Genomic DNA, 27,196 nt, shown 5'->3' with positions numbered 1-27,196 from the left:
TTTTGTCGGTGGCAATGGCTGAAGTCTAGTTGCAGTTTGGTCAAGTGAGAAATGGCCTGTTGTACTTGAGAGCAATGGTGGTTTTTTTTTTTCTAAAGAGTTCTCTTGCTGTAGCACCACAACTCCCCTCTCCGGTGACCTGGAATTTTCCAGAGATTGCCGCAGTGTTGCAGAGTGGCTTTTGAGCCAAAGGCATGAAGTGGGGGAAAAAATGAACATTTGAATAAATGGCTTGTGTAGCACAAGTTCAAATGGTGAAAAAAATGGGACTTGTCTGTCTGGGAAGCCAATCTAAGCTTCCTACCTGCATTGCCTGGAGACAACTTGGTTCACTCCAGTTTCAACGAATGCTGTTATCGCAACAATATGCTCATGCTTCTTTATGCTTAGCTGAGGCCCTTCAGGTCTCCTCCTGGGCTTGGGTCCCTAGTAGCTACAATGCCTCGGGCCAGCACTATAGAGCAGAAATGAGGTGGAGTTCAAGCTGACAAGTATTTTCTCAAGGGCTCTGAAACTGAGTTTGGGATTCCACTGGCTTGCTCTTGCTTTATGGTTGCCTTTCCTTAATCCCACTAAGTAGAGCATTCAAGTAAAATCCAACTGAGATCCAGCAGTACTTAGCAGCTGGGCCAGGTGTTAAAACATCGTACCCTTTAACTAAACCTTCAGGTAGCTTTACAATAAAGGGAGAGGGAAAATCATACCGTCAACTTCAGTCTTCATAGTGCTAACAGATTGGCAAAGTTATTGGGAAGTGCTCTTCATCTCTAAAGAGTGAATGAACTGCTAACTGCAGAACACTTGTCTTGTTAATGAAATGTATCCTTCATTCAAGTGATTCATCAGAGGAGTTACAATACTGATAGTTCCTGCTTCCAAGGGCTCCTTTAAAAGGCTGCCTATTAATAACAATAATAAAAAGAGCAGTCAAAGTTAAAATCAACAAACTATTATGTGTTAGGATTATTCATGGAATGCAACATTGTAAGCACGCTGCAAGCGCGACACAATCAGGAGAATGAAATTTCAGGGAAAATACTTCTAAAGGAAATGCTGAAAATCTGAAATGGTGAGGATTTTTTAACTTGAAGACCTACTCTTTGCACTCTTCAGTTCTAAGGAAATATGAAGTACCTAGGAAAGTGCTGAGTTAGTTCTGGGGTAGAAGATTTATCTCAGATTTTTTTTGTTTTTCCAGGAAGTTATTTCTCAAATCACCTGCGTGTTTTTTACTAAAAAAATAAAAAAGTAGACTTCTTATAGTGAAATGCAGTTTCAGAGATAACAAACAAAAAGATCTGTTAAATTCACAGCACTGCTCAGAGCTCATGTGTCCTACCTGCACTAACTTGCCACTTGCTTGGTGGGTGCTTGCCTTGCTGCTTATAGCTGATGTATCTTTCCTGCTGGAATCCATCACCCTTTGCAGGAGAATCTATCCTCACCCGTTTATTTTGCAATAAAGTAACACCTTAAGACGTCCCTCCTTTCACTCTGGAAAACATGAAACAATTAGGATATAATTGGAGCGCTTGCCTGCGTGCTCTTATTAAACAGCAAAATGAATCCATGCGACAGGAATGGCAGCACCAGCTGAGTTTATTGTGCACGTAAAGCATTTAATGAAAAGCTGTCAAGTTTGATGTGTCAGTACTTTCAGAGTAACGGTTACATATAGCCAAAAACTCCAGCTGCTGTAGCTGGTCATGGGCTGTGGAGCTGGACTTCCCTCTCCCACATTTATGGTTGTTTTTCTTGTTTTAATTCTTTGGGAAACGGTTTGTTTTCCTACAAGCTGTTAGTGGGAAGCGCACGTGTGATCCGGCAGGCTAATGCAGCGCCTTACGCGCTCCTGTCAAATCCAGGGGAGATAAAATCTACAAGGATACTTAATTAAAAGAGAACGCGATCTCTCTTTTTATAAATCATCGCTCTGCCATCCTGAACATGGAGCGCGGAAACGCTCTCTGGGTAAAACGGTGCAGGAGAAGAGCATAAAACTCTTGGATATAGATTAAACCAACTTGCTGAAGTAACTTTTTGTTTTGAGCGCGGGCTTCAGGCGAAAAAAAAGGCACCAAACCGCAGCCCTTCGTGGGAGAACCACCCGGGCTGGACACGGGGCTCCGGGACCCTCGCTCCCGGCCCTCCCTGTCCCTGAGGGAGGAGGGGGGAGGGGGTCCCGGAGCCCGCGCTGCCGCCCGCCACGCGCGCTCCACGCCGGGCGCGCGCGCGGTGAGGGGGGCGGGCGAGGGGGGGAACGGCCACGTGCTCGCTGCCGCGCGCCCTCCCCACGTGCCCGCGCGTGGCGGGAGTTGGGGGGGGAGGGGGAGGGGGGGGGCGCGCGCGCGGGGTCCCCGGCGGGAAGGGCGCGTTGGCGGCGGGAGCCCCGGGGAGGGCGGGGGGTGGGGACGGAGCGGGGGGAGGGAAGGAGGGGGGAGCGCGGGGCCCTGCTCCTCCCCCCTCCCCTCCCGCCTCTGCCCCTGCCCCGGGGCGGCGGGTGGCGCTGGCCGCGGCGGCTCGGGGCTCGGTGTCCTTGTGCGGAAATGACACACGGTCCCGTCACGTCACGCGAGAGCGCAGCGCGCGGACCCCTCGCACACAAAGAGCGGGGGGGAAAACGCGGGCAGCAGCGGCGGCCGCTCCAGCCGCCCCCGCCGTCCCGGGGCTCCCGCGGCCCCGCGCGGAGACGAGGTAAGCGCCGCCGCCCCGCGGCGGGGAGGCACGGGGAAAAATTTGGGGGGGGGGGGGCGGGTAGCAGCGGGAGGCGTGGGGCCGGCCCCTCTCCCGTCGGCGGCCCGGGGGCCCGCGGGGCGTGGGGGGGGGTGGGGGGCTCTTTGTTCGCGGCGCGCGGCCCCGGGCGGCTCCATCGGCGCGGCGCAGGGGGGGGAGCGGGGGAGGGGGTGGGGAGAGTGGAACGGTCACGCCGCCGTCACCTCCAGCCTCACCTTCTCCCCCCCCGCCCCCCCCCCCGGCGCGCGCCGGCCACATAGATCCGCCCGGGCAAGGGTTCGGACCGGAAGCACCAACCGCTGCCGCCGCCGCCTCGGGCTCGTGGGTCTGACCGCGGAAGCGGCCCCGGCCGCCGCGTGCGGGGCGGCCTCCCCGCAGCCCCCGCCCCCCCGGGCGGGGCCTCGCGCCGCGCCGGTCCCACGTGGCGCCCGCGCCACCGCCCCTCCGCGGGGGGGACGCACGCAGGGTGACCTGAGCTGTGAGGGAGCCGCAAAGGTCATCTCGTCCGAGACCTGGGGTCGTCGAGTCCTCCTCCCCCGGCGATGCAGGGGAGCCCCCCGGCAATGGGGGTGAGGGGGCCGCAGAGTCACAGAATGGCCTGAGTTGGAAGGGATCCACAAAGAACAGAGTCCAGCTCCTAGTGTCGTCGAGTCATGGAATGGTAGAATAGTTTGGGTTGGAAGGGACCTTAAAGATCATCTAGTTCCAACTCCCCCTGGCGCTGCAGAGGGTAGGGGGACCCCCGGCAGTGGGGGTGGTGGCGTGGAATCACAGAATGACCTGAGTTGGAAGGGACCCACAAGGATCGCTGAGTCCTCCTCGTGTCCAGCTGTTGCCCCCCCACTCCGGTGCCGGCTGGTGAAGCAGCGTGGGGTCAGGCTCCCTGTAAAATCGAGGGCTGGGCTCAGGCTCCCGCAAAGACGGTGGCGTGGGAGCCGATGATGCTGTGGCCATCTGTATCACTGGGTCTTGCACCGTGGGGACCGACCACTGCCTCTGCCCGGGTCACCCGCCGCCTCTACCCTACTTTCCCCCGCGGTGTGTCCACACAGCCCTTGGTAAATAGAAGGGGACAAACTCTGAACCAGCAGAATGCGAGCCGGCGGCGGGCCAGCAGCCATGTGACGGCTCCAAGGCTCCAACATAGCGTTGACGCAGTCGCGGAGCTTTTTGGATTGAAGTGCGAGTAGAGTTTGTTGCTGCTGCCTTTAAAAAACAGTGTAAGCCCGACTCTTGGGGCAGAGACATTTAAACAGTGGAAGAAAAACTTTTTCCCTCCTTCTGAGTGATACCTAAGCGTCAGATTATAAGTTTATGTGAACAATTACATCTAATAAAACAAATAGTTACTAATACATGTTGATCCATTTTTCTTTTCTCTCCTGTTAAATCAAACTCAGCAAACCCCACACTTTTTGTCTTTGCTAAGTATTTTTATAGCTTGGGTAAGCCCGGGGGATAAAAATAAGAGAGTTCATTGCAGTTTGGAGGACATCTTAAGTTGTACAAAGTTCAGATGGAACAATGTTTTAAAATAAAAGCAAAGAATGAGGGGAGAGAAAATGAAGCACCGAGGAAAGCAAAATGTTTGTAATTGCCCAGGGGAAGACACCTATACTAAGTGATGTTAATGCTGGAAAGAAAGTTGTCTAGTATTTTGCTGACCACTGCAAGGTTATGTCGGTGTTTGATAAAGTACGGGGCACAGGCTGAGAAAACTTCAGCTTTGGGCATTGAGTTGGAAAACTGGGGAGAGGGTTTGGGTTTTTTTTGTCTGGTTGGTCATTTTTTTTTTCACTCTAATTTAAACAGCATCTGCAGATGTAAGTAAAATGAAATAAAAAAAGACACAAATTGAGAACATGCCCTCTTAGTCCTTTTGGCAGAATGCCCTTGTTGCAGGCTGGCTTCAGTGGAGACTTCAGGCTTCCTGTCCTCCTCCACAGGACAGCAGTGGTTGTCAAACTATGCTAAGTACATGGATTTTATTGTCTGTAACAGCAACGCTTCCAACATCTGCTGGTTCTTTTAAAGATATTTTTCATCATTTTAGAACTTAATATGTATGCATTTAATAGTTGGAACACAATTATAATGTTGGAATACTGTTTCTTAAGGTACTTATTTTTTCAAGTGTCAGTACTGGATATCAAGAATAAATTTTACTCAATCTTCACTCTTGGCTCACTCATAGCACCCTACTCTCTCAAAATTGATATAATAGAAAGCATCTGCTTTTAGTATTATTTTTGTCTGCTTGTGTTTTGGTCATTGTTCAGTTAACTGAGGCAACATTTCTGTTTCTTTGAGGTGGGTAGTCAATTTTAAATCGATTATCTGTTTTTTAAAATTAAGGTGGTTTCAGGTATCAGACTTCTTCAACCTTCTGTTTTATCAAGTGATTTCTCAAGACTTTTCAAAACGTTCTGTTTTATCAAGTGATTTCTCAAGACTTTTCAAAATCTTTACTCAGAAAAGTCACAAGTTATTAGGAAGTATCACTAAATATATACAAAGTACAGTCAGGTGTACAAATCAAGCGATACAAATTCCTCCCTCCTGCCTCCATTTCTGTCTGTTACAATAGCTTTAGGTGTAATTTCTAAGTTAGTAAGTAACAGTTTGGGCAACAGAGTAACAGTGACCCTTTTGAGTTACTTGCTTATTCTGACCATCATACCAGTGGGTGTGGCAATGAGGTTTTCAGCAATAGAAGGATACTTAAATAGAGAATAAAAGTATTAATGAAGATGCAAAAAGTCCATGAAAAAAGGAGCCTGCATTATTTTGGGGTTTTGAGAAGGCCTTGTCTAAATTTTGTAATATTTAAAATTGAATTATTAGCCCGTGGAACTGAATGGAAGGCCAACATTACCTCTAAGAAATACATTTTACAGCTCAATTTTGGAGTACTATTTATGTGTAATTCAGTTGAATTGAATTTGAGTTGCAGTGTTTTTCACAAATTGGAGGAATCAGATTTAGCCCAAGGATAACTGCAATATTGAAATTACTGAACTCAGTGCTACAGCTAGGAAGTAAAAGATGCAGATTGTTTGGCTCACAAAGCAGAACCTAGCACCCAGAGCTCTCTGGGTTTGCTTCTGCAGCCCAGCAGGAGGGCTTTTCAAGAGGCAGCCTGGAAAGCAACACACACCTGGAGCAGGAGGCAGCTCCTGGGCAGCCTGAGCAGAGGCGTGTGCCATCAGTCCTGCCTCCTCCTGGGACTGCAGGGCTGTGTGTTGAGAATGGGTGTTTGCGCTCATTGTTTCAAAGCATCACACAGGAATCATTCTTCTGCGGTGCCACGAGGGATGGTATTTCACGCTATCACAGGGTGTTTAGAGCAGCCCTCGGCTCACCTGCTGCACAGGGCGAGACGACTTCCACCTATCCACACCAGCTTTCAAGGCTGTGGGCTTCCCTTGGGAAGCATTGATCACGTTGTGTGTTTTATCCAGTGCTTCATATGAAATAGATACACATACAAAGAGACAGGGAGCAGAACTTCAGATGCTTGCCTGTCTGGTGAGTGTCTTAACTATCAGATTGATTAATCATTGTCCCTTGCTGAGGATGGTTATATAGCTGAGAATTTTGGTTGGCTGTGGGTAAACCACACTCTTAATTATGTAGCATAATACAGGTGTCATTTTGTGATGAAGTCCTGTTACGGGAAGGAGCTGCTACTTTTGGCTGTTAACCAGCAGTTCAATGTATAGATCTTATAAATTTCAGCCAATGTTTCCTCCTTAGAATATCAGCTTTTTTGGCATTCCCATCATTTACTCAACTTTACCTATGCTTTAAGAGGAGTGTTGAATCTTTTACTATATGGTGAAAGCAAGGTAATGGAGCAGCTTATTCCACACACACTATTAAACGCATATTTAAATGTTACTAGCAAACATCCTATCTTATCTTTTGGCCAAAATGTGAAGAACAATTCACCTTTTCAGAAGCAAATGACACCCAAGTAGATACTTCTCATTGAAGCCTGAGTTGTATATATGAAGCAATGTACCACCATGAGGCTTTAAAAGGAATAAACATCACATAGAACACAAAGTCTAAACCCCGATATTTTTAATAACATCCTTATAGTCAATGAGAAGAATTAGAGACATTCTTTCCAACCTATGCAAAGATGCTTAAAATTTTAGTGGAATGGTGTGCATTCAAGAAGCAGCATCTACACATTTACAGTGCATTAATGAACTGAACGGTTCAGTGTTAGGCAAGCATTTAAATTATAAGTAGCAAAATTTATAAAACTGACAACAGACATTATATTACAGTGTATAAGTTGAGGTAATGATTCATTTAAATTTATAATTGTAACTATAATTTACAATTATTTTACTTATTTAATCAGAATTTTTTCCCACATACAGTATGTGTGTACTTTTGTGCTATTTTGCATGATTTTCACCTTTTTTTTTTTTCAGTTCTCAGAACCTATTGCATTAGACATGGTAGTTTGAAAAGTAAAGAGGGAAATTTTTTTAGCTATGAATGACAGAACACTAATATTTTTTTCTGGTGGACTTCGGTTTTTTTAAGCCAGAATTTGCAAGGATTCCATCAGACTTTCTCTAAGAATGATTGCAAAGGCAGAGAACTGCCTTGATCTTACAATACCAGCAAGATCTTTTGTCTTCCCGTTGTGCTCTTGCAATGGTCACAATCATAAGACAGGTACGGAAATTATCCTCCAAGGCCAACACATGAGTAGTTGTTAGGTGTTAAATAGGAGGGGGAGAATGCATGTCATGGGATGATTTAACTTAGGCTTATGAATGTCTATGTCAGTAACTGGATACACTTTTATGCTACTTTTAAGTAGCATTATACATGATACTAGATGATATGAGACTGAAATATGTTTAGAGTATGATTTGCAGTTTTACTCATAAAATCTTTTGTACCTAAGTGCTTTAAATCCTTAAGGCTTTAGTGCATATTTCAGCTAGGCACATTTTTGATAAATGGATCGCATTTTTTTGCTCTACTTGCAACAGCAGCATTAAGGTGGTAGTAGTTAGTACTAAGTGCACAGAGAAACATTCCAAAACCTCATTTTTAAGGTATTCTTTCATACTTTGGATCTTGCAGCACTGCACTATGTACTGAGGTTCCCTGTTAGCAGGTAATACCACTTCAGTGTTGAATGTTGTTACCAAAGTGGTACAATGATACAATTAAGTATCATAACCTGGTAAGTCTTAGGAATAGGGGCACCTGTCTCACTGAAACTAGTGAAAAGTAAGGGAGTGTAAAGTCCCTTCATTGAGGTGTCTCATTCCTCCTCTAATCTGATGAGAAGAAGGGAGAGCAGGATCTGTGGGAAGGAGGTTCGGCCAATAGTGACAGCCAAGGTGTGCTGGGACCCCTCACTTTTTTCCCCATCCCCCATGCCTTGACCAACCACTCCTCTTCCCACTTGCCCTCCAGCATGCTATAGCCTGGTGACTAGATCACTCTTCTAGGATTTGGGGATATGGATTCTTGTCTATGCTGCAAAAGCATTGCCATTGGTAAGTGAAATGCCCAACACTTATTTATGACAGTCCTCTATGAAAATCCCAAAGTTCTGAGTGTGTTCTGAAAATGAGTGTTGAATCTTAGCCAGTAGGCCAGTTGCAGAGGGGTTCCTGATGGAGCAGGCCCAGCAGGGCTCAAGACGTTTTTTGTGTGCAATCCACTGGAAACTTGGTGTCTAGAACCTGTAACCACCTACAACTTAACGTGGCAGCTGAGTGGAATTTCTGCATCTTCCTGCAAGCTACAAGGTCACAAATCAAACACACTTAGATCGGTGTCTAGAATTAGCCTGTAATGCATATTCAGCTTATTAGAAGTAGCTTAAGTTGAAACAGGATAACACAATCCTGTATATCACATCAGTTCTCTGCAAAGAGGTTCATTGTATGTTAGTTTAAAATGAGTAATACTGTTGTTTGCATGATTGCAATGTTTTATTCACTTCTCTTAGAAGAACAAAGCTTTAATCACTTTAAGAAAGACATTCTTTTTGGCTCATTATTTTTAACTGTTTCAAGTTCTGGGCCCCTCACTGCAAGAAGGATGTTGAGGCTCTGGAGCAAGTCCAGAGAAGAGCAACGAAGCTGGTGAAGGGGCTGGAGAACAGGCCTTATGAGGAACGGCTGAGAGAGCTGGGGTTGTTTAGCCTGGAGGCTGAGGGGAGACCTCATTGCTCTCTACAACTACCTGAAAGGAGGTTGTGGAGAGGAGGGTGCTGGCCTCTTCTCCCAAGTGACAGGGGACAGGACAAGAGGGAATGGCCTCAAGCTCTGCCAGGGGAGATTTAGGCTGGACATCAGGAAAAAATTTTTCACAGAAAGGGTCATTGGGCACTGGCAGAGGCTGCCCAGGGATGTGGTTGATTCACCTTCCCTGGAGGTGTTTAAGGGATGGGTGGACGAGGTGCTAAGGGGCATGGTTTAGTGTTTGATAAGAATGGTTGGACTCGATGATCAGGTGGGTCTCTTCCAACCTGGTTATTCTATGATTCTATGATTCTAAGTGTCAGGATGTGTGGGTGAGTGTGGGGGACTGAGCCAAAAGGGATGTTTGTGTCTTCCCGGATGCGTGCAGGCATCTCCCAGGCTCTGTTGCCTGACACCTAGCAGTGGCTCAGCACAGGTATCTGTACAGCACCAACACTAGTAGCTATCAAGGCAGTTTAGATAGGAAGGTGAGTATATGGTGATACATCAGCAAGGTGTTTGTTTCGAGACATTGATTCCATAGAAATTATAAACTACGTGCTGTTTTCAAGAAGTCCATTCTCAATATATGAAATTTAGGCAGTAAAATCTAAGGATTTATTGTCTGCATTGTGCAGATGAGGTCCATTTACCTCTTCTTCCTTGATTGTCGAACTTGTCCATGTGCTGCACATCTTCCTATTCATTCAGCATTAGATTCATTCATTAGCTAACAACTGAACTGGAAGCAGACTGTTATTAATCAAAAGTAGAGCCTCTTCTGAAGAAAAAATGTTAGTTATTCACTTCATTTTTAGTGTTCACAGGGGTAGAATCCACATCAAGGTTGGAACAGTTATTCTTTCTCAGTATTTGAGCCATGTTTTAGCATGAGCATAGAGAAACAGTGTGTTAGTTTACCTATTTTATACCTCTTAGGTGTTTCTGACCTGTTAATACATTCTTTGGAATTTGACTTTATACATAAGATGGAAACCAAAGAACCCAGGGAAAGTGCTTCTAAAATAACTTGGTTCACAAATTAAAATATTTACAAGCAAGTTCCTAAAACTTGGACATTAAAGTTTATGTTCATATTTTGTAAATCATGACTTTTTTTACTGATTTAGGTGGAAATACTAGAAGTTTCAGCTAAAATTTGAAGATTTGATGCTTAGGCTACAGCAGTAATTGACTTCAATAGGATCAGGATGTGGCTGTGTAGTTGCTGTTGTACATGTTGGTATGTTTTGGAATCTTCCTTCCAGGGCCCCTTTTCACTAGAAAGTAGGATGTACTGCAGCACCTACCTGTATCCCAGTAAGATAGAACTGTCAAGGCTGGTTGCTCAACCAGTCACGGCTGGAGACCTGGGCTCCCAACTCAGCATAGGGTGTTCATCCCTTCCTAGAACTAGCAAACTGCTGTCCTGTAGATGGCTTTGAGTCAGTATTAGGCTAAGGATGGTAACTATCTTTGTCTTGTGTTTTGAAAAGACATATAAGGTAAGAACGAAATGCATTTATATACTCAACATGGCAAAGAACAACTATTCAGTGTTTGCTTTACTGGATGGATTTCTTACTCGACTGCTATTTGCACCATTTTGTTCCTGGTTCTTTTAGGGGTTTTTTTTGGTTTTGTTTTTGGTTTTTTTGTCCAGCTTTTTTATTCTCACAATTTGAGGCAGAATGCTACCTCAAAACAGGTTTTGACACTGCTGCCTCTTCTACAGAGGCAGTAATTATTATTCATAAGTACTGATTCACTTTTAACAGTATTTTAAAGAATCTGAAATATTTTATCTTTGGTAGACTTTAAACAATCAACAAAATTATTTTTAACCATACTTAGGCAGGCTTACCTGCATGGACATACACACACACATGCAAGCTTCTCCATTTTCCATAGGACCTCATTTCTTATGGAAGTGATGATGCAGTTGCTCTGTTGATATCTCTGTGTCTCCTTGCATGTTGAGTCCATTACAATCCAAATTTGAAGCGAGTTGATGACATAAATAGATGATAAGTGAATTTTCATGAAATGGTTTGACCAAGCCAGTGACTTGCTGTTACAAGAGAGATTTTAATTCCTCCTTTGCTTCCCAAATCTTGTGCATGCTCCTGAGCTGGGCCTTATGACTTGCCTTACCATTTAACTCTCTGAATTAGAAGGAAAATAACCCAGCAAAAAAAGAAGTGAATTGTTTCCTGACAGTTTGTCAAGCTGGAAGAGCTCACTTAAGGCAGGCACCCATGCTTGACTGAGGGAACAGGTGGTACCATGGGGCAGGAAATCAGAGAGGCAGTTGACTCCTGTCTCTTGACAGAAGCCATTGTATGTGCTTCATTTTCGCATAATACCTAAGTTCTTACAAATATCAAAAAGAAGGAAGGAAAACAGATAACGAGTAAGGTATTACCAGGGCTTCCAAAACTGAAAACTTTGGACCTTATGCTTGGATTGACACGAAGGAGTACAAATATGAAATCCAGTATTTCCAGCCCTTGTTGATCCTGATGCTTTTTGGATTATTGCTTTTAACTGTATTCTGGTGGTTTTGTGGGGAAAAAAATATCAAAATAAGTTGTAACACTTTGCTTCGAATATGTGAAACAGTGTTTTGACTTAATATTATTTGACCTGAGTTCGGGATAGCTTTAGTGTTCTTGTTGTAGTGCCCTTTAGAAAATTAGCTGAGGTACGTGATTTACTTTAGTTTTCAGTTTTTCCATTTTTAAAGAGTGGCTATTCAGATCCTCCTTTATTTTCTCCTTCCATTTCCCTTGTATTCTCTCAGACAAATTCTCCTAAAGCATTCTGCCCATTTGAATAACAGTACTAGCAGGAGTTAGAACGAAAATATAATTCCTATATCCCCTCCTAAATATTATGTGCTGTTTCCCACCACCACCACCTTTATATTCTCCCTTTCTGTCTCTGTGTTTACCATCTTCTAGAGTTTTACTGTAATAGAGCAGCCTAGGATTATCTGGAAAACCATTTTGATTTCCCTTGCAGAATATTCTGCAGTGATGTTGGCTGATTTGCTTACTGTCACCTCAGACCCGCACAAAAAGACTCTTTCGCACTTCTTGAGCGCTGATATATGTTGATCTTGTACCACATTCCTTTGAGCTAAGCCTAGTGCAGTAAGGGAAAGTGTTACAAAAGTCTAGAAACTGAATGTCATTGTATCTGCTATATGAGGGCAAAATATAAACGTTTAGTACTACGTGCTTTTCCTAAGATCCAACATAGCTTTTTGATGGTGCTGTACAAAGTACACTGTCTTAGGATTTTTTAGTAAAGAGCTGTAGTGGCTGTCTAAATTCATAAATAACGTTGAGTTAGTAAGACCAAGTATTAAGCCCAACCACTGCTTATTTAGGTGGCTTAGAAGTTGGTGAGGGCTACTTGTGTCTCTTGCTGTCATGTCTTTACAGATTTTGCAAAAGTGTGAGTGAAGTGATTATAAGATGACATCATTTATAGGTGGATCAATTAATAAATACAAGTCCTGAAATTGTGGTGAAATTGGGGATTGTGGTGTCTAAAAAGGGTTAGATATTTAAGGGGGTTGTAGTAGCTCTGTATCCAACTGAGAGAGATTTTTTTCTGGTGACGTGATAATGAAGAGAATCTCATGTTGTCCTCTTAAGGATGCCCTTTATAATCTGTATATAGGACCATGTTGAAGATAAGGACTTCAGAGGATACTTTGGCTTCTAAGGTGGCCCACTATGAGCTGGTTTTATAACTCCATGCATCTTTGGTTTGTGCGTGTGTCTGTGCTGCTCATTGTAGTGCAATCATACAAAATCTTATTGTGAGCAGGATCTCATAGTTACCATTAACAGCCATCAGTTACTAATGAAGAAAAATTCTTAACACAGTAGTCAAGTGTTTGCAGAGTTTTTTAACAATATTTTGAGATTTAAAAAAATAATAATTCTATTGAACAATATTGAAAAGTAAGGTAAAGACTTATTTTTTCCCCATCCAAAACAGATTGCTTGTCTCTTTCTTTCCTCATGTCTTTTAAATTTCATTATAACTCACACTCCTGGGCTAAATATACACTTCTGATTGACTGGTTGCTTTGTGCATTTGCTCCAGCCAGAGAGAAGCCTGCCTTGATTTCAGACCTCGGGTAAAGGATGGGTGGGAACGTTTGAAATAAAACTATTTGAAAGAAGACTTCATCTGTGGGAAATGTAAATCAGTAATGTTCTGGGGCCAACTAAACACAATGCTGTGTGTAGATGAACATGAGCGGTGTGTCACAGTGTAACAGTCACCGGCTTACCAGCCGAGAGTGTCGGTTTGCAGCTATGTGCCCTGTAACAGTCAGTGAGATCTGGTTAGGTTGTTTGCTTTGGAGATCTTAAAAAGATTTAGGATATCTCTTAGGAACGTGTCCACAGATTGATGTTTGCCCACAAGTAATTTGCAAAATTACTTTTCAAGGTAACAGAAATACAACTGAGTCTTCCATGTGAGAAGTAATGCTAAAATCATGCCAGAATAATACATATTTTGCTTTCCCTTACAAAAAAACATTCTTATATTATTTTGAGGCTGACAGTTAGAAACAAAAGTAATTGCTGTAGATCTACAGATTGTTCTTGCTTGATTGATGCAATCTATATCAAAGGATCAAAGATTTTTAAGTGAAAACTTACTCCAGTGTATATATTCCAGTTCATGAGTTTTCCTTCTGTAATGACTTTGGGTTACCCACAGTGTCAATATAAAAACATTTCAGTGTAATAAGAAGTAGTGACTTGCTTCAGGATGGAGAATTTAATCCAGCTAACTTCCTTTTATATACTGCCAAGATACTTTGTAGAGAAGGTTAAAATTACGTTTACTTTTCTCCATGCCAGAAAAAGACATATAGTTTTGAATACATTCCTACCTGTGTAGTCTGCAGTATGGTTTGCATCTTGACAGATCTATAGATGGCCATTAAATGTATTGAAAATACCTAGGTTCTAAAAATGTACAGATAGGAAATTATCCATGGGCTGTTAATTACATTTAAAGTAATTATAAAACCAGATTTAGGTATTTCCTGATTCCAGAAGATGCTGATATTTATTTCTGTATTTTTCTTTTGTTCTTTAGTGAAATAGAAGATGAATTCAGCTGAAATCACTGATGATGATGAAGGTAAAATGTTATACTTTGTGTAACTTATGCTCAGGCAAAAATACTTGTTAACAAAAACCTTTGTAACCTGATAAAGAATGCACTTGGATCAAGAGAAATTACATTAATGTTTTTTAAAAAGATGTGTAAACCACACTATTATCTTTGTTGCTCATTATATTTTCTGCTCTACATCCTTCTTCCCCCTTGAAAAAAATCTTCCTACTGTAACTTTATTTGTTTATGCTTTAGATGCTTCTTTGGGGAAGGAACTGGATGACATTTGCTGGATGATTGAATGATTCCTAGCGTAATAAAAACTTGACTTTGGGGTGGCCTCATCATACGCTTATCGTACAAGTCATAAAAAATAACCATGTTCTTCAAAACACATTTTCATAAAAAGAAACAAGCCACGAAATATTGTATTAAGGGTATAATGGTTTTCTGGAGGGAATACTTTATCTTTCTAAACGTTCTCTCTTTCCAGTAAGAATTCCTAAAAAAAATATTGTGAAAGTAGAAACAGAAAATGAAGATGAAGCTCTAGACTGCTCAGTAACATCCAGATCTGCTGAGAAACACTCACTGGATGGCACAGTTACTTGCCTACAGGATTCCAACAAACGGAAGCAGACCTCACTTGGTTGTGATGGTTCAGGGAGCCAGCAAGATGTCTTACCCAGTGTGAAGAAAAGACGCTTTACACAAGAGGTGACTTCTCTATCCATGACTGTGTGATTTTTGTGTTGATATTTCATAGGCTAAATTCATTGCTGCTATAAGCAAAATGCAAGTCATTTAACTAGATTTGCAGTAGTAATGCATTTCAGTCAAATATGGCTGATATTAACCCATTTTGCACACATTACTTGTCTAGGTATTTCTTTCAAGAATGTGGGAGAAATCATATCTATGAAATATAGGTTTATTCATTCATGTGGAGTGTACGTTTTGTCAGGGAATGTAGGAGCAGGTAGTGATTTGGGTTATCTGGGCATGACTGATTACAGTCCCTCTCACATCACACAGTCCTTCAGCTGGATCCTCAGTGGCAGAATCAGAGTTGTAATTCTTCCTTCTGTAACACGCAATTTTGGTGTCAGTGAGACAGGTATAGATTTGTGCATTACTTGAAAGATAAAAGATGCAGGGATGCAGAAGACTTCAGTATATCAAGAGCAGAATGTATTACAACTTCTGATGCAGCATCCCACTTCTGACAATCCAGGTGTTTGTGCATCTGGTGAAGGACATGCCCAGTCTCTTCTGTTACCCTGTTCTAGAGTTTCACCTCTCTAGCACTTGGAAATTTTCATTAATCTTTGCTGAAACCGAGCAAGTTTCTTTTTGTCCTTGTTCTTTTCAGTAGTTCATCAGTTCTAGAAAAGTCTTCTGCACGTGGGAAAATTGGTGGGATGTTGTCTTACCTTCAGCCCTTCCTTTCCAAGACTAAAATTCTGTTTCTTCAGCTTTTCTTCAGGAGTCACCTTGTATTTTTGTTGTTCTCTTTGAGATTCCTGAAAGGGTACTGTCCAGTGTCGGATAATCACATCTCTTCTAGCGCCCCCTAGAGCAATATAAAACCCCCCTGTTTTTCACAATCAGCACCTTATTAAAATAGCCTAGATTCTAATTCATCCTTTTTTGAATAACTTCAGACTCTGGGTTATATTTAGTTTATGATCTACTCTAATGCACATATCCTTTTCTGCTGTTCTGCTACCTAGCTAGTTATTCCGTGTTGTATTTGTGCATTTAATTTCTCCTTTCTAGCCATAGCTCTTCGTATTTCTTTCTTGACTGTCATCTTTCTGACTTCTTGGGGCTGTATTTTTCCCTGAATGCCTATGGTAGGTAGGTCTTATTACATGGTTTCTTTCTTTTCTTTTCCTTTCTCTTTTTCTTTTTTACAATAGTTTTACTTACATTCAGATTCTTAGAAGAGCTTCATAATGGCCTGTGAACTCTGCTTGCTTTGGATTTTACTGTTTGCTTTTTGCCTTTAGTACATTTCTAAATTTATTTGAACTGACTTATAACTTTGGACTTAGAATATCAGAAACAGACCCAGTAACAATGATGAAAATTCATTCTTCACTGTCCCCAATGAATCAGCATGTTAAATAACGAATCAGAAACAGCCCTCAATCCTAACATTTTAAAGTTAATTACTTTTCTAGTACCAATATTTTGCTTTAATTGATGACTTCATTAATATTTCTGTTTAAACAGAGGACAAAACTTTAATTATTTTTTGAGACTATTGAGCTTGTAGTTTATTGTAAAAATATAGGCATCTATGTATGATATAAATGGAGCTGTACTTTTTATGTTATGTAACTGTACTGTTGGGCCAATGATTATTTCACTACATGACTTTCTATTACAAGACTTTTCTCTTCTTTTTTTTTTTTCTTAATTCTGATTGTCATTTCATAACCAGAAATTCATTTCCCCTATTTTTTTTTAAGGAAAAAAACTGTAGAAAATTGTAAGTTTAAAAAGTTTATTTGCACGTCACTTCCAAGTTCTTATGTGTTTGATAGAATTATTTTACATGTTTCTTGCTCATATATTTATTATTCTTTACTCATATGCTAGAGTATTATGTTCTGTATTCTTCCAGATATTTAGACTTTGTTCGTTAAGCATAATGAAGGTCATAAGTTAGCTGGACTTTAGCACTGAGCAGAGCAATAACTAAACAACTTTTAAAACTTGGCGTAGGGCTCCGAGAGATCATGTGAGACACTGTTTCACAATTACTTATATTGGTCCATGTTTACTGAAATACTGCATTTTGCAAATGTTCAAAGAATATATATTATATAAAAACTTACTGTGCAAATAAATATAAAAGCAGCACTATCTTACATACATTGAGTCTCATGGAACAATATATTTGCTTATTTTTTGATGGTACATTAAAACTGATCATCTTTATGGGTGTAGTATTTTCTAAAATACACTGATGTTTAAAGATCAGTGTTACAGAAAACTAATTAAAGATATTAAATACTAGTTTAATTGGAGGATTTATGAAAAGCCATATATTTATGCTGTGGATAGTGCTGTCCCCAGGTGGACAAGACAAGATAATTAAAAGGAAAGAAAAGGAGAGTGTATCTGAAATAGAAAATCCTTAAATATATGCCCAAATATGTTGTCATCTGTTACTCTAAAACTGATTATATGTCTGAAATGCAGATAACCAAATCTGTCCCACAAACAGCTCCAAACACTGAACTGTAAAGGGCGAAAGTAATGCTGCTGTCACAGCAGAGAGCCACTGTAGTTCTTAGTGTGAACACTTCTCCCTCTTCAGAGCATCATGTCCAAAACTAAGAATGCAAATTTTCACCATGCTCACTGTTGAAGTGCAATAAGGTACTTAGGACAATGAATTTGTGCTGTTTAATACACTTTCTAATATTGCTTTGCCCTGGCTCTATCTGTACAATATACATTAGTAGAAATTGCCCGTGTTTCCAAGTTTTATTATATAATGAATTAGGGAAAAGGTACAACAGGAGTTCCAATGAAAACTGACAGATGACTAGTGGTCCATGGCAAGCTGTTCAGTAGACAAGTGATTGAATTAACCATACTCTGTATGTGAAGAAACATTTGGAATATCCTCTGTAAATAGGAGTGTTAACAGAAGAGCTAGCCGCTTAGATAGCAGGTATGTGTAAGAACTGTATTCCCCAGAACTGCAGTCTTATTTTGTTCTTTTGTTTTAAAACAGTAAAAGAAATTTGTAGTTCAGTCTGAGTATCTGACTGGGAGGCACAACTCTGTTTATTGTCAGAGGAAATTTTCATCACCTGCTTTCAGTCTTCTAAATGGGACCTGGAAGTCAGGTGTCGTAGGCACCACCACAGCTAGGGACTCTGCACACTGTGAAATTTATTGTCTTTGTTTTATGCTTTCACTTTATTATCTGTCCATCCACACAGCTTTGGTTGTGGAAACACAAGGTTTTCTGCATTGGGTTGCATGATGTGAATGAGAGCAGAACTTGGAAACACAACTTCAATTTAATTGAGTCTGCTGGTTTCTGAACTTGGAGGGGAAAACAGCATGTTCTCTCTGAACCTCTTTTGAGTATACATTACATGAGAAATTAAAAAGCAATTAGATTTAATTTGTCACTGCAGTAAGCAGATGCCAAGTGTGAGTATTCATAGGGACCAGATTAATTTCATAAGTGTTACAGTTCTGTTTTTTTCAGAAAGGAGTCTTAATTCAAGTTCCTCACTGTAAGACACAGTGCAGTCTTCCACTAGAATTTTGAATTGGCTCTCAGCTCAGACCTTAAGTTCCATTTGTTTTCAGATTAAAGCAAATTCTGTGGGGTTTTATCTTATTAATGTCATTCCAAGCAAAATGTTTCAGTGTAGTTGTCTCTAAAATCTGGTTTCTTGTGTTTGGATTCTGTACATTGGGTTTTGATTCTGTTGTATCTACTTCACTTCCTAAGAATTATTTGCAATATCCATGTGATTGCAAAAAAAACCAGCCCCACCCAAGCACTGCATATTTGCTATGAGTTGATGAAAAAGCTTGCTTCTGATTTCAAGCAATGAGGAAGAGTTAGAAATCAAGGACACTAATCCCTTAAGAGCTCATTACTGTTTTTTATATAAATAATTCAGAAAATTAGAAACCCTTGAGTCTAAACTTCCCTGCCTTTAAGAAATAAAGAAATCTTAGGCTTCCCTTCTTAAAAAGTCAATACCAAGCTACTTCGCACTTTGATTTTAAGTTTTTTTATTTAAATAGATACCTTTTTTTAAATTAGTCATTTTTAGAACTTGTTCAGGAGTTGTACACCATTATAAAGATAAAAAGACCCCTGTATAAACCTTTCACTTCAGAAATAAGAGAATAAGCATAATTTCAGTGTCTTACAGCCTTTGTGGTATTTTCAAAAGCTAAACTACAGAAAGTGCTGGAATATTAAATGCAGTTGTTGGAGGCAGTGGCAAGGTCACAGGACTAGGAGTCAGAAAATCTAGATTCTATTCTTGGCTCTGTTGCTGACTTGTTGCCATTCAAATTCTCTACAGCCCAAGAGCCTCATATGCAAGGTGAAGCATATTGACACTTAATTTGGGAGAGTACTTAGAGCTCTGCGGGTAAAGAGTACTAAGGATTATTATTGCATTTCTATTCCATGGAGAAAGCCATGAGCCAAAACAACAGCAAAAATTGTCCTAAATAATACTTTACTGTAGTTTTATTTTTGGTTTTGGTTTTTTTTCCTATTGAATTTATTAATTTTGCTGTATTTAACAGAACTAAGTACTCTGGAGAAAATTTTACTTTGCAGATTTTTGTAACAATGCCTGCTTATTAACAGTATTATAGCTAATATTTTTAAGGTATTCTTACTAATCCAATATTTATTTATTCAAAGGGTCCCCTTTCAAACATGAAGAACAGAGATACTGGCTCACCCACTCAGGTAAATGCGGAGCAGACAAACAAGAACAAGAATACTAATGTACCATGGCTAGGTGAAGAAGATTCCTTCAGTGATATAACCACTCCATCTTATAAAAAACCTCTCTATGGCATCTCACACAAGATCACAGAGAAGAAGAACCCACCAGGAGCAGAGCAGTTTGCTTCTTATGAGTTGTTTGAAAAAATCAACCCCAGCAGTCCCTCGCATCTTCGGACTTTGAACGATCAACGCAAAAGGGACTCAGCTGCAGCCATTGCTGTATCAGCAGCCGCTGCAGATTCTGATGCAAATATATACTCTTTGATACAGAAAATGTTTTACACACTTAACACCCTGAACACTAATATGACCCAGCTTCACAGTAAAGTTGACTTGTTGTCTCTGGAGGTTAGCAGAATTAAAAAGCAAGTCAGTCCAGCAGAGTCTGTTGCAGACTTCAAGCCTCCCCCAGAGTACCAGCTGACTTCTGCGGAGCTCAAACAAATCATGGATCAAAGCACGTCGGGCGGAGACTTAGCTTGCCGGTTGCTAGTGCAGCTCTTCCCAGAACTCTTCAGTGACGATGAATTTAGCAGAAGCTGCAGTGCATGCGGCTTTCTCAATAAAAGGAAACTTGAATCTCTTCATCTGCAGCTTATCCGTAACTATGTGGAAGTTTGTTATCCTTCTGTGAAGAACACAGCTGTGTGGCAGGTGGAGTGTTTGCCCCAAGTCAATGATTTCTTCAATAGATTTTGGGCTCAAAGGGAAATGGAAAACAGTCAGCAGAATGTACAGTCGTCCAGCTTTTATGAGACTGAGCAGGTTGAATCCTCCCATTATATGGAGGATAAAGAGCAGGAGGAAGCATTATCCTTGGACAGGAGTAATGTCATTGCCTCAGATTACATGCTGGATGCTCAGGATCTCAATGAATTTTTAGATGAAGCTTCTTCTCCAGGGGAATTCTCTGTTTTTTTGTTACACAGATTGTTTCCAGAACTCTTCGACCACAGAAAATTAGCTGAAAGGTACAGCTGCTTTGGAGATTCTGGGAAACAACTGCTGGATCCTCATCGGCTTCAAATAATCCGTAGGTACACTGAAATTTACTTTCCAGATGTGCAAGATGATGAAGCCTGGTTGCAGCAGTGCGTTCAACGAATAAATGATGAGCTTGAAAATACATATATGGATGGAAGTGAATGTGATCAGATGAGAGATGACTGTTACGATTCTTCTAGTTTACCAGATGATGTATCAATCATAAAAGTGGAAGACAGTTTTGAGTATGAAAAACCTGGCAGACGCTCAAAAAAAATCTGGCTTGTACCCATAGACTTTGACAAACTTGACTTTCCCCCTCCTGATTTTGATGTCCCTGTCCCAGATTACCTGTTGAACAAAGAACAGATTAAAAGCATATATGAAAGCAGTCTTTCTATAGGCAACTTTGCCTCTCGATTGCTTGTTCTCTTATTTCCTGAACTGTTTACTCATGAAAACTTACGGAAGCAATACAACTGTAGTGGATCTTTAGGCAAGAAACAGCTTGACCCCACTAGAATTAAATTAATTCGACATTATGTGCAGATACTGTACCCCAGAGCAAAGAATGACAGAGTGTGGACATTGGAGTTTGTTGGGAAGCTTGACGAGAGGTGTCGGCGAAGAGACACTGAGCAAAGGCGCACATATCAGCAGCAACGGAAAATCCATGTGCCGGGGCCCGACAGGAGGGAATTTCTCAGCTATGCAATAAACCCTGAGAGGTTTCGAGAAGAATTCGAAGGGCCACCACTGCCACCGGAAAGAAGCAGCAAGGATTTTTGCAAGATACCACTCGATGAACTCGTCGTTCCTAATCCTGACTTCCCTGTGCCTTCTCTGTATTTGCTGTCTGATAAGGAGGTAAGAGAGATAGTGCAGCAGAGCCTGTCGGTCGGCAACTTTGCTGCCAGGCTTCTTGTAAGACTCTTCCCTGAACTCTTTACTGCAGAGAATCTCAGACTGCAATATAACCATTCAGGTGCTTGTAACAAAAAACAGCTCGATCCTATCAGGCTGAGACTGATCCGTCATTACGTGGAGGCAGTTTACCCCGTGGAGAAAATGGAAGAAGTATGGCATTATGAATGTATACCGAGCATTGATGAAAGATGCCGGCGTCCTAACAGAAAAAAGTGTGATATACTGAAAAAAGCAAAGAAAGCAAATAAGTGACAGGCTCTTCAAATTCCTAAAACTTTGACCACTAAATTATTGTCAGGATTATGCTTTGGTTTAGACTGAAGGGCCTGTCAGGAGCCGAGTGTGCTCAGCATCTAGGAGAGTCAGGCGCCAAGTTGTGTTATAATGTGTGTGTTGCATCGATGTGGGCACCGCAGCAGTGGGAAGTGGCTTACTACATTTGTACCTGGGTAAAGACCATAATTCATTGGTGGTAGAGATATCAATGATTCAGTAAGAGCATGATTTTCACCGGTGCAAATACATGTATTGAGACTGTATTACTCCACTCCCCATTTCTGCATCTTCCTGTCTTATCACCTTCTAATAATAAAGATATTTTTTTAAATCGTGCTCTTCAGGGGCAATTTTTTGTTACGCCCTTATAAACAGTCTTCTTAGTTAATTCAGAGTTTGAGATGTAAACTTAATTTAAATTTTAAAGTGCCATGTTCATTGGAAATCATTGGAATATTAGACTTTGCTTCTACAGTATTTGCAGCTTCACATTTGTTCTTGATGATACTGTGATAGTGAAAATAATAATACTGTGTCAAAGAATGGGTCAGAGTGGTGTCGTCTGCATTTTTGACTGTTAACCCAGGTTTTATTTCTAAACCCGAGAATTAACTGTTGAAGAATTGAGACGTGAGCATAAACCTACTGTGAATGTTTGTTCTATATTGGCACCACACGCTTCATCCTGCCCCTGTGAGTTCTCTATTTGTTTTGTCCAGTGTCACTGCTGGCGTGACAGAGGGTGGCTCGACTGAATAAAGCCAGCAGAACAGACCCAAGCCTATACCCGTGGAATGTCTTGCCATTGCCTGCTTGCCACTCTATTTATAAAATAAGAAAGACGACAATAAAAAGACCCAAAACAAGAACTTAGAAAAATTTTATACCTTACTCTCTATGAAAATAATGATTCCAAAGGTTTCCAGTATTTATTTTAAATTGCATTATAAGATGTATATGCAGAGATTGATTTTGTGATGGAATTGTTTCAGGTTCCCCACATATGAGCTGTGGTAATCAACGTAACTTATTCTTTGTGTGAATGCAGCACCATCTGGGTATTTTGGATGTAGGCATATTGAATTCTCTCTCACTTTGCCAAATGGATTTAATGTTATTAGTAGCTGTTTGGAGGCATAACTCTGTATGTATAACTTAGGTTCATATGGTCAAATTTGCATCGTTAATATGTTCAAGTGTAACAAGGAACACCCAGAACCCAATGTGAATTTGCTGTATGATTTGTCACTGGAGAGTGCTGCTTTAAAACTAGTTTTCCTACTTTTTTTTTTTTTTTTTAATTTTAGTACTGATAAAAGTGGTGGGAGAGAGTCATGTATGGAATTTTAAGACAGTAAAGACAGCAATCGCTTACTGACTGTCACTGGAACACCTTGGAGCAATTGTTGATGTTCTCTGTGGTCCTTTTGTTGGTTACTTAGATGGGTCATAGTATCAAATTTTAAGTCTGTTCCAGTGTAATTTTGTATTTTAGCGTTTGTAAGAAAGTACAAAATACTTGGTATTTTTACTTCAGATTTTTAGAATTTATTGTTCTTAGAGTCATATTGATCCCTTCCTTTTAAAAAAACAAAGCGTTCTTTCCTAATGGCAAGAACTAGTAAAAGTATTATGTTAAACCGTGAGTAAATCAGAATAGCTAGTAGCATTTGCTCATTTTCCCCATATGCTGGCAACATTCTCAAAGGATGTTTAAAGAAAGTCATGAATGTACTAAATAATCCACTGATAGTGTTTATATCCATTTAAATGTTTCGTGTTGGTTTAAATACTAGCAGACCATGCACAAAATGGATATCAGAGCAAATATGGCTATAATAAAATGAAAACATTTTACCAAAGATAAAGAACTGATACCACAATGTCTGCATCTTATCTTTCATTTTGGTTCATAAATTTAGCAAACTGAATGTACCAGAAACCAAGACTTTCTCTTGTAATTGTATGCTACCTAGCACCTCTGTGAATTTTTTTACATGCACTTTTATGGGAGATATAAAATGACAGAAATTATTAACAGCTGCTTAATTTGTTGCTGTGAATAGCTGGCCAGAAGGTAAGAAATGTAATTATATTTTCTTACCTTAATGTCATACACATTTCACCACTTAGTCATGCCAAAACTCCCAGAAGTATTCAATATATATTAAACTTTTGTACAATTGCCAGATGTTACTAGCTAGCATGCAAATTTGGGTCATACTGCCTTTACTGTAGATGTTGACATTAAGTAAAAAAAAAATCAGTGCATTTGTATTATCTACTAAGCAGTGCAAAAACTATTTTCACCTTAAAATTCACATTTTTGAAAGTGAATTATTGAAAGATTTTTATTTTTTCTTCTGTCTAATTGCTGTGTACATTCCTTTTATCTCACTCTTCACAACGCTTTCATGATCTATTTGATTGTGTGTTTTATAACTGATATCAAGAAAATACAGACATATGAATAGTGACATAGTTCATTAAAGCTCTTGCAGTACATCTGAAGTACAGCCACTTCATCCAGTTGGTCAGTCTTGTAAATAAATTAAAGGTCTATTATTTTCATACAAGAGGAATGTTGTCTGGTGATTGCTTGAGTCCAAGCAGGAATTTTTTTCCTATACAGTCTGTCAGTAAGATCTGAGATAACCTAAGCTAGTCAGACAGCACATAAATTAAAATACCCTGGTTTGCTGCAGCTGCTTAAAAAGGTTTTTCGGTCTTTCAGACTTTTTATGTTCAAAAGAATAAACTTTTAATTTTGAAAGTGAGGCTATGATAGGAAGAGTGGTAGATACTGAAGTGTTTGGAACATACATAGCCATGGACACTCTGACTTCCTGTTACTTTCTACCTGCCAGGTCAGTAAACCCTGTTAAGGTGCGTATCAAGTGTTTTGACTGCTTATAGTTTAACTATATCAGCTTTGGATAAGCACTGAATACCTCACTTCTAACAGTCTCTAAAACTGTAATATATCATGGCTCCATATTTTTGTGTCTTACCCATTTTCTACAAACTCAAAACTTAGAAGTTCTGTGAAAGATGCAAACCAGCGCATCAAGAGGGAGGTCAAGTACACAGCAGTTCACTGCCCGCTAACTGTATTCAGGTGACAGAATCAACAAGTTTGCAAATGCAAAAAATCTTTACTTGAAGTCAACCACTTTGTGACACTAAGACGTTAAAGCCACCGAAGTGTTTAATGTTCTAGGAAATGCTTGTCAATGTTTTTTCTCATCCACAAAATGAATATAACTTATTTCTAGATATGTTTTTTTTTTAAATGTCATTTGTGTCATTTCAACTATTGATATTTATATTACGATATAGCAGCGAGAAACAGAGAATTATGCTCAGCGCTCTACAAAGGCACATCAGGTCTAATTTCATGCTGAAAGGGATTAATGTGAATTCTACAGCCCTGAGAAGCACAGCAAATAATATGCAGGTTTTATTCATAATTTATTTTCATTCAGACTTTGTTTCACTGATTAAAGGAATGTGAAAGAGATGGAAAATTCAATGTCTTAAGCTTGCCTGTGCTAAGGATGGAGCATAAATTGACGTGTCATTTTAGTTGATTGCGTTGAAAACCTATGGAAGAACAGTGGCAGGTCCAAGCCTATGATTTTTTTTGAGTAAATCAAACAAACTCCATCACTGTCATTGCCAAAATTTTTTCAGTTCCTTGGTTTGACTTTCTGATTTTTTCCAATGTTACTTGCAACTCATTTAACACCAATGGAGTTGGAGAATTTCCTCAAGAACATTCTGAAAACATCTTTCTAAATGTGCTTGAAGTTGTTTAAAATAAATAGCTGACATGATGGTTTAGTTCCCTCTCTTAATTCTCTTACGATTGTTTTTGCTAAGAAAGGCAGAAAAAGAAAGAACTCCCCATATGTTTGTCTTTATTCTTTCCTACCTACTTTTTCGTCCTAGTAAAACCAGATAAATTACTAGTAGTAACAGTGCTTCTGAAATCCTCACCGTACACCCTCCATTATAAAAGCTGTTCATCTAAACGTCTCATTGGTAGTGATAGTCTTAATTTATCACAGAAATTTCTCACAGAACACATAATACTCATAATTATCTTCGTCACAGCTCATCTAAACCCTTGGAAAGGCCATCTCTCCTGCAGCAGCAGAAGAGCTGTAATAGAACAGAAGTAAAGCTGTTCTGAAGAATATTACATGTTCTTCTCCTAGTTCTTTCCTACCACAAAGCAAACACGATTAGAACAAACATGCTTTTTTTTTTAATTATGTTTTCCTTATTTTTTTAAAAATTCAGGGTGTATTCCCAGTGAAAAACATGGAAAAAGTCACCAGGTATCCAATGGCACTAAAATTTGTTAATAGAGTGAAACAAAATAAATTGTGATTGCCAAAGACTGGAAGCAGATCAGCTAATTAATATCTCTCCCCCGCTCCAAGTATCAAGTAATCATTCCCAATTTCCTTCACAAATTTCATTATGGCAAAACAACTGTTTGTCATTGTTTGCAGAGGAATTTGTAGTTCTGTGTAGTGGTCTGACATGCCACTACAGAAAAAAACCCAATCCCAAGAACCAAAGAAACCCCCCCAAACAATAAAAACTAGAAACACTTTGGTGCTTTTCTGTTCTATGGAAAAAAGAATTGCCTATTATTTGGGGAGGCGGAGTTGTCAGAGTGTAATGCCCCTCTCCGTGTTCATCTGTACGCAGCAGAACTTGGAACCTTCATGGAGTCACGAGGTTGGAAAAGGCCCACCAGATCATCGAGTCCAACCATTCCTACCAAACACTAAACCATGCCCCTCAGCGCCTCACTCCTTCACGAGTGTTTGGTCTGTGCCTGCTTTAGGTAACCAGGCGGACTCTTCTGCCAGACCCGAGTCCAACTCCTGTGTAAGCAATTCCAAGATATTCTTTCACAGGATTCTCCTGGGCCCACATGCAGCATCTGCCTCTTAGAGGACCAAACAGACTTCTGGGTCAAGGTCATCCCTCTGCGCAAGGGCAGGTGTGCTGCCCATTCTGGGCCTCGCGTAAGGTTGGTTGCATCTGTGGATAATGCAGAGGTGGCTTAGGCAACACAGTCGTTTAGGCAGCCTCCAGTGAACTTGTCAGTCCCTTCCCAAGCCATCCAAACCTCCCTTCATGAGCTCTCAGCAGCAGCTTCATGAAAAAGCCCTTGCGTATAGTTCCTCCACCATGCAGACTAAGAAAGGCAGATGCACATGTCCTGGAGATTCATTACCACAGTGACAGAAGGGCAGAGCCTTGAACACCTTCAGGAACAGAGCAGTCACAAATTCTCTGGGCAACCTGTTCCTTTTCCTCACCACCCTCATGGTATTAAATGTCTTCCTTAGAG

At 40.5% G+C, this 27,196-nt stretch overlaps 1 protein-coding gene across 4 annotated transcripts; it reads left to right on the top strand.

Annotated features, from left to right (window-relative positions):
* The first annotated feature begins 2,436 nt into the window (after positions 1-2,436).
* On the top strand, positions 2,437-25,665 carry BEND3 (BEN domain containing 3). 4 transcript variants are annotated; one of them, XM_069851648.1, is made up of 4 exons: positions 2,438-2,694; positions 14,097-14,141; positions 14,611-14,834; positions 19,546-25,665. In XM_069851648.1, exons 2-4 carry the CDS (start codon positions 14,108-14,110, stop codon positions 21,796-21,798), a joined length of 2,511 nt encoding a protein of 836 aa, XP_069707749.1. In that variant the 5' UTR covers positions 2,438-2,694; positions 14,097-14,107; the 3' UTR covers positions 21,799-25,665. The 4 variants fall into 4 exon arrangements, with proteins under 4 accessions (XP_069707752.1, XP_069707749.1, XP_069707753.1 ...); XM_069851650.1 differs by lacking the exon at positions 2,438-2,694 and adding an exon at positions 9,387-9,451; XM_069851651.1 differs by lacking the exon at positions 14,611-14,834 and having other exon boundaries at positions 2,437-2,694.
* Positions 25,666-27,196: the final 1,531 nt, after the last annotated feature.

Source organism: Phaenicophaeus curvirostris, chromosome 2, assembly GCF_032191515.1.
Source record: "Phaenicophaeus curvirostris isolate KB17595 chromosome 2, BPBGC_Pcur_1.0, whole genome shotgun sequence".
Taxonomy (NCBI): domain Eukaryota; kingdom Metazoa; phylum Chordata; class Aves; order Cuculiformes; family Cuculidae; genus Phaenicophaeus; species Phaenicophaeus curvirostris.
This window is presented reverse-complemented; position numbering and strand designations above follow the sequence as displayed.

What these genes read in the sequence shown, in the direction of transcription:
- BEND3 (XM_069851648.1), top strand. Translation starts at nt 14,108, where the DNA reads ATGAATTCAGCTGAAATCACTGATGATGATGAAG. An exon ending in AATCACTGATGATGATGAAG is followed by an intron (nt 14,142 to 14,610) that starts GTAAAATGTTAT and finishes CTCTCTTTCCAG; the next exon opens with TAAGAATTCCTAAAAAAAAT. An exon ending in AAAGACGCTTTACACAAGAG is followed by an intron (nt 14,835 to 19,545) that starts GTGACTTCTCTA and finishes ATTTATTCAAAG; the next exon opens with GGTCCCCTTTCAAACATGAA.